The 7399-nt window shown below is 39.1% G+C and overlaps 1 protein-coding gene across 1 annotated transcript; it reads right to left on the bottom strand.

The window, feature by feature from the left end:
* Positions 1-6469: 6469 nt before the first annotated feature.
* LOC127136016 (uncharacterized) lies at positions 6470-7048 on the bottom strand. Its single transcript, XM_051062624.1, has one exon. It carries the CDS (start codon positions 7046-7048, stop codon positions 6470-6472), a length of 579 nt encoding a protein of 192 aa, XP_050918581.1.
* Between the last annotated feature and the right edge of the window lie 351 nt (positions 7049-7399).

Genomic DNA, 7399 nt, shown 5'->3' with positions numbered 1-7399 from the left:
AACCGTTGCTGCAGATCTCGTGGCGAAATCATTGCAGAGTTGAAGCGGTCGGGTCCACGGTTGTTTCCGTCGCCGAAGTTTAAAGGTTCGCAAGCTCCTTCAGTTCTGTAGACAATCAAAGGTCCTCTACGAGAGATATATCAATGGTTACGCATTTTACCTTTTCCAGGACGAATTCCATGGCTATCCTTAGCTTTTCCAACATCAGGAGAAACTTCGATCTCCTTCGAAACCTTAATTGCTTCCTTTGTTTTCTCAACTCCTTCGGCGAAATCTGGTGGTGGTGTGTCTCGCGGACGGAGTGAGTATGTTGAATGCGATGTCAAATGAATTGGAAGGAGAAAGGTTGTTGCCGGTTTTGATGGTGAGTGGCGGAGACGCGGTTTGGGTTGTTTGATGAGTTATGGCCTCGCCGGTGTGTTACGGCGAAGGGAGGTGTTTCCGGCGATTTTGGGTGGGAGAAATTGCGGATGGAGGGTGGAATACAGAGTGAAGAAGAAACGGGTAGGTCGTTGTCGCGGTTGCTGGCCGTGATTGGAGGAGGTGGGGACGAATGAGGTCCAAAAAATATGGGTTCACTGGGTTTTTGCACCCTCTTTCTTTTGGTTTCTTCACTGAGAGAGTGAGAGATCAGTCCCCTGGAGAAAGAGAGGGTGAATGGATTGAGGAAAGGGTCGTGATGTCCCTTTTGTTTTTTCGTGCTTTTTCTTTGTTCCAGAGAGAGAGTCCTCACGTGGGGAGTCACTGCTACCCCAAAAATCCTCCCTTTTTCTAGTTGTTAACAAATAGACGGTAAGAGGGGTATTTTTTATTTTCATTAATATTTAGTTAATTCAAATTCTTAGTTTTTATTGGTTGATAGAAATGGACATGGATAGCTAACATGGGTCTTTGATTAATTTGAATCAACGATTCAGATTGAATCAAAGAAGCACACAAAGAAACACGTCTCTTTCAATAATTTGAAATGCCTAAAATGCCCTTTCTAGATGTTTTAACTGATTTAAATGAGATTAAATCAATTAACTCCAATAAAATTCACAACTTTCTAAATAAATATGATAAAATTAAAATAAGAACATGGAAAATTATATTTATTTAATCTGACTATTTTGGCGAAAGAACAAAATTAAAACGACTAAAAATGAATAAAATTCGGGCAAAAATTTACTCGAAAAATTAAATCGGATGCATGAAAATGATCAGTGCGAAATATCGTTATTGAAAAAATACAGCGTTTCTTTTAATTTTGAAATAAATTTTCATCGGTTAAAAGGCTCAGATGGATCAAAACGCAACCGAAACAGCTGCTGAAAAATACAACGAGCATACCAGGTTAAACTACATGAACCGTAGATTAATAATACTGGCGTCTGCAATTTTAATTTCGAAACTTTTTATCCGCTGATTTTGTCCGTACTTGAGGGAATGATTCAACCGATTTGTCTGTATTTTCAATAAATTTAGTCTGACTGATATTTTAGTTATTATTCATGATGAAATGCATGTCATGCTAGTGCATTCAATGCAAATTAAAAATGAAATCGATTTTACAAAAATTTAAATATGCCCGGACAAAATTGGGGTATGACAGCTGCCCCTATTTCATTATCTTGAACTAGAAGGTAAGAATGACAATAGTCTTCGTACATTCGTAGTGGAAGGTAATTAAATACGAAAAGACCCAAATTTTGTCCTGGGAAATGCAAGGAAGAAAATATAGGAAGAAAATGCAGTGAGAAATAGTGATAGACGTTATCCTAAAGTAAAATGGAACAGCCAAGACTTTCTGGGAGTCGACAGAACAGTATCTTGGACGTCATAGTCGAGATATGTTAATAATGGAATGACATCCCTAGCTAAATCTCAAGACTTTTCAGGATGCTAGAGCAGTATAAAGAAAATCTGGCATGAGACTCTTCATATTGATGAAGCAGCATCTCAACAGTAAAAGTGAAATTCTCTGTATCGAGTCGAAGCAGCATCTTATATGATAGAATTAAGATGTTCCAGCAAGGGAAAGATACCTTAATTGAATCTAAGACTCTTCGAGGATATTAGAGCAGTATCTCTAAAAAGAAATCTGAAATGAGAGTCTTCATATTGATGAAGCAGCTTCTCAAACAGTAAAAAATGAGATTCTCTGTATCGAGTCGAAACAGCATCTTATATGATAGGATTAAGATATTCCAGCAAGGGAAAAGTACCTTAATTGAATCTAAGACTCTCCGAGGATATTAGAGCAGTATCTCTAAAAAGAAATTTGAAATGAGACTTTTCATATTGATGAAGCAGCATCTCAAACAGTAAAAGTGAGATTCTCTGTATCGAGTCGAAGCAGCATCTTATATGATAGAATTAAGATGTTCCAGCAAGGGAAAGATACCTTAATTGAATCTAAGACTCTCCGAGGATATTAGAGCAGTACCTCTAAAAAATCTGAAATGAGACTCTTCATATTGATGAAGCAGTATCTCAAACAATAAAAATGAGATTCTCTGTATCGAGTCGAAGCAGCATCTTATATGATAGAATTAAGATATTCCAAACAAGGGAATGATACCTTAATTGAATCTAAGACTCTTCGAGGATACTTAGAGCAGTACCTCTGAAAAATCAAATGAGATTCTTCAAATTTATGAAGCAGTATCTCAAACAGAGAAATGAGATTCTTCAGATAAATGAAGCAGTATCTCGAATATTCGTCTGTTGGGGGAATTTTAAGAAAAGACTCCTTTTGAGGGAGATTTACTAGAAATGCTCTGCAGGGGAAAAGCTCATAAGAGACTTTTTAGGGTAACCTCTGCTTGGGGAGCAATGATTGTAAAGAAAGTGCTGGAAATATCATTATTAATCATAAAGTTGAAAAATGATTTGCTGAGACATAATTCCACGAGCTCATGCAGGGAAATAACTTTATTTGGAAATGAGGAATGTCTAAGATATTCATGAATGACCTTGGATCCTGATATTTTGCATTTGATTTTTATATGATGTTCCACTTTAGGTGGGAATACCATGCATGGGAGGATGCATGAGACGTATCCAGTATGCAATTGCTGGGGATATTTGGTTGTGCATGTAGGAATGCAAATGGCTTTTTTTTATTTTGTTGAAATTCCCCTTTTGTGGGAGTTTTATGCATGAGTATGTTGATGATTGATATGACTGTGTTTTTTTAATTTTCTATTTGGTAGGAAAACCATGTATGGATGATTCATGTGATGCATGTGGGAATGCAACTGGGTAATTGGATGTTTTTGTAGGGTTTAATTCTTGATTGCCAATGAGGTTAGACTTTAAATGGGAACTGCCAGATGAGAAATGGTGAAGGAGATTGAACTGCCAGATGAGGATAACACTTGAAGGATATGTTACCAGACACGAACTGGTGAAAATAATTGAAATGTCAGACGGGACTGAATTTGTTTTTGTTTGTCAGACGGGAACTGACTTTTTTAAAATAGGCTACCAGACGAGAACTGGTGAAAATAATTGACTGCCATACGAGAACTGGTATCGAAATAAGTGACCTACCAGACGAGAACTGGTATTAAGAGATAATTTACCAGACGAGAACTGGTATTTGGCAAATGATTTGTCATGCAAGAACTGATTTTTGATATAGTTCGCCAGACGAGAACTGGACTTTGGAAATAAATCGCCAGACGAGAACTGGACTTTGGAAATAAATCGCCAGACGAGAACTGGACTTTAGAAATAAATTTCCAAACGGGAACTGGGCTTTGAAATGAATTGTCAGACGGGAACTAGGCTTTTGAAATAAGTTGCCAGACGGGAACTGGTTTTTTGAAAAAGGTTTGTCAGACGGGAACTGGGCTTTTGAAATAATTTGCCAGACGGGAACTGGTTTTTTTGAAAAAGGTTTGCCAGACGGGAACTGGGCTTTGGTGTCAGATTTTGTGTTTTAAGGCTTTTTGATGCCAGGTTCATGTTATTGGGTTAGACCCGATGAATGCTATGATATGCATGACTTTATGTTAGAGCAAAGCGACATGACTTAATGCATGAGGATGATTTATGCAATGACTTGAAGGCTTTCAAAATGCCCCTGCGTGGGTATTAGAAGAGAAGGTTCTTTGTAACAAGGCTTCTGTCTGTCAAAAGGTTATTTTATGGGGTGATAGCATGATTCCCCGACACTCATCTTGAACTCTGCAGTTGACTTGCGGAAAAAGCTTTTGCTTGAACTGCTTGAAAACATGGAGAGGACTCGCTCTTGTATGGCTCATCTTGCCCCAATGTGATGGTTCTATACAAAATGTTTACCTTGAAAGGACTTTGAAAGCAATTGTACCATAATTTGGAGATGGATTGCCCCAGAATTTTGATCCACGAAAGGATTTATCCTTGGTTAACCGACTCTTGGAGTGGTTGACTTTTCTGTGATCTTGAGGTAGCTTGCCCCGGTATGAGCGTTGAAGCGACTTAACCCACCCTAACTGAATATTAAAGGGGTCTGCCCCTGGCCAACAGAACCTCTAGGTGATTTGCCCCTAGTTAATAGAGTCTTGAGATGATTTACTCTGGATCAAATGATTCTTGAAATGACTTTCCCCTGATTAACAGATGTTTGGAGATTGTTTAAGACTGGCCAATTCTTGGAGTAATCTTGCTATGATCAACTGATGTTTAGGTGGCATGCCCCATATTCATAGGCTCAGAGGTAGTCTTGATTCGGGTCAGCACCAACGAATGTCCAAGTTCCTCTGATTGTTCCTTATTGTTGGAATTTCCCTGACGTCAAGTACTGACTTGCCATTAAAATTGTTTATTCAGAAATGGTAATTTTAATGCGATACTCATGCAGGTTTTGAAAAATCATTTATTTGAATGATGTGATAGTGTGGCGAATGGACCATGAGTCCAAACGCAATTTTGGTTTAACAGTATGAAAGATACAGCAAGAAGATTATACCAAAGTAGATGGTTAGCAAAACTTTAGGAGTCAGTTTACGCAACATTGATGTAGTATGCTTTCAGAATAAACCCTGCTTCAATTAGGTCTTTTATGGGTTGTAACGTGGCCTGGTTCATGGTTATCGAAACAAAGGATAGGAGGCTCAACGTTATTTTTGTACCCACCCTTCTTCTTGATAAACTCCAATCCTACGCTCAGTTAATTCAACATACGCATTCGTCTTTTTGAAGGTGTAAGGATAAAGATGGTGATTCAAGGTCTCTTGAAATGGCAGCCACCTTATTCATTTTTTGAATGTCGGTGGCCCTTTGACTTTGGTATGGTGGTCACTGAATCTTGTTTTATTTTGTTGAGGGTTTTCGTGACCTCTTTTGATTTTTTTTTGTCTTGATCCCTAACTTTTGCCTGAACTGCTTTTGAAGCTTTTAGTCCATCGGGATTGCCCTAATTTTTGCCTAAGTCGCCTCTTGGGTGTTCAACTTAGCGGGCTTTTCTTTGATTCCATTTTTTAGAATGTGACTGCCAAGTCATTGGTCATTGAAGAACAACCATCATAACTTTTGGATTTTTTAGGGTTCCTTCGACACTTTAGGATGTGTGCGAAGAATGGCATGTAGTTGATCCATAGACGGGATATTTCATCTTGTAATTTGAAATGCATAGTCAGATTAACTGAACACTACCCTGCCCCGGGTTAAATGTAAGGGTTTGTAGATCCGAAAGAAACTCCTACTTCTAGGCTCGAAGTGGTTGACTAAGGATTACCTCATTATCTCTCCAGTTTTTGGGAATTTGAAACAATGCCTGTACATCATCAGCGGGATCTTATCTAAAAGCATACAATTAGCAATTATGGGTATTTTATTTTCGTCATCCTCCCTCCAATTTTGCTAAAACAACAGTTTGATAAGCAAAGTGAGATGGAGAACACAGGTGTATTTTTTATTTTGTTTATATAAGAGAAGAAAAATGAGTGAATACGAGATAATTGTTTCAAATCATGCATCATTACTTCATTAATATTACCATTAAAGACAACAAAATTTTAAAAACAAGTAGCATTTAATCAAAGAAATTACAAATGCAATGACAAAAAAATGGCCAAAGATTGCCAATGTTGAGGATGTCTTCCTGTTTGAACCACTGGCCTTATGAGATACTCCCTTGAAGTCTTCGAACTTATTCAGACGAGAGGTTGACGTGCACCAACAGATTTCCGTCTGGAAAGGATATGTACTTTTTGTCAATCAATTGTTGAACCTTGGCTTTGAAAACGTTGTCGTCTTCTGTCGAGTGCCCTATTGACCCGGCATGATATCCACATTGCACGTCGGGGTCATATCCAGGTGGGTATGGTTCTGGCAATGGCCTGAGAGACTTGGGATCCACCAACGAGCTTTGAATCAGACATGGCAGAAGTTGACTGTATGACATGGGAATTGGATCGAGAGGAGCATTCCTTCTTTCCAGATTCTTTCGAGGCCTAGATTGGTTCGAAGGCTGATTTTGATATCCTCGACCATGAGATCATTGATTTGCGTAAGGAGCAGACCATGGTTGTTGGTATGGTGCTCTCGACGTTGCTGGTTGCCTGACATCTGTTATGACTGCATTGGTTTCATCCTCTTCTTCCTTTTGGGAATTGCTGAGGGATTCTGTCTCGCTAGCTTGGTTGCTCGAGGCGCCTTGGATTCTTCCGCTTTTTAGGGCACTCTCGATGCATTCTCCAATTGTCACTAAGTGGGCGAAGTCTGATAACGCGTTGCCTACCATCCTTTCAAAGTAAGGACTCTGCAAGGTATCCATAAACAAGTCAACCAATTCCTTATCCAAGAGTGGTGGTTGCACTTGGGCTGCCAATTCTCTCCATCGTTGTGCATATCCTTTGAAAGATTCGTTGCTCTTTTGGGATAAGCTTTGCAGCTGCCTTCGGTCTGGAGCCATGTCCAAGTTGTAGTTGTACTGCTTCAAAAAAGCATTGGCTAAGTCTTCCCATGACTGAATATGGCTTCTTTTCAATTTCATATACCAGCTCAATGATGCTCCAATCAAACTGTCTTGAAAATAGTGAATCATCAGCTTGTCATTGTGAGTATGTGATGCCATTTTTCGGAAGAACATCACCAAATGGTGCCTTGGACAACTATCCCCTTTGTACTTCTCGAAGTTGGGTAATTTGAATTTCGGGGGGATTATTAGGCTTGGTACTAAGCACATATCAAGCCTAAAATTGTCATTTACATCCATTGCTCGGACTCTCTCCTCAAAGGCATGAAGCCTTTCAACATCAGGATTGGTCAATGGCATCAACTGGGATTGAGTAGGAATGTTCACTTGTGGAGGATTATAGTCAGACAGAGGGTCATACATTGGGTTGGTAATTACAGTAAAGCCTGATGAGGAACCAACATTCTCTGTGACACCATGTTGAAAATTGTTCTTTGATTGGGCTAGCCT

Source organism: Lathyrus oleraceus, chromosome 4 (assembly GCF_024323335.1).
Source record: "Lathyrus oleraceus cultivar Zhongwan6 chromosome 4, CAAS_Psat_ZW6_1.0, whole genome shotgun sequence".
In the NCBI taxonomy this organism is placed as follows: domain Eukaryota; kingdom Viridiplantae; phylum Streptophyta; class Magnoliopsida; order Fabales; family Fabaceae; genus Lathyrus; species Lathyrus oleraceus.
Note: the sequence above shows the minus strand (reverse complement) of the source record. Positions and strands in the feature narration are given on the sequence as shown.

Excerpts from the sequence above, each read along its gene's own strand:
- LOC127136016 (XM_051062624.1), bottom strand. The coding sequence starts at position 7,048 with ATGGCATCACATACTCACAATGACAAGCTGATGATTCACTATTTTCAA.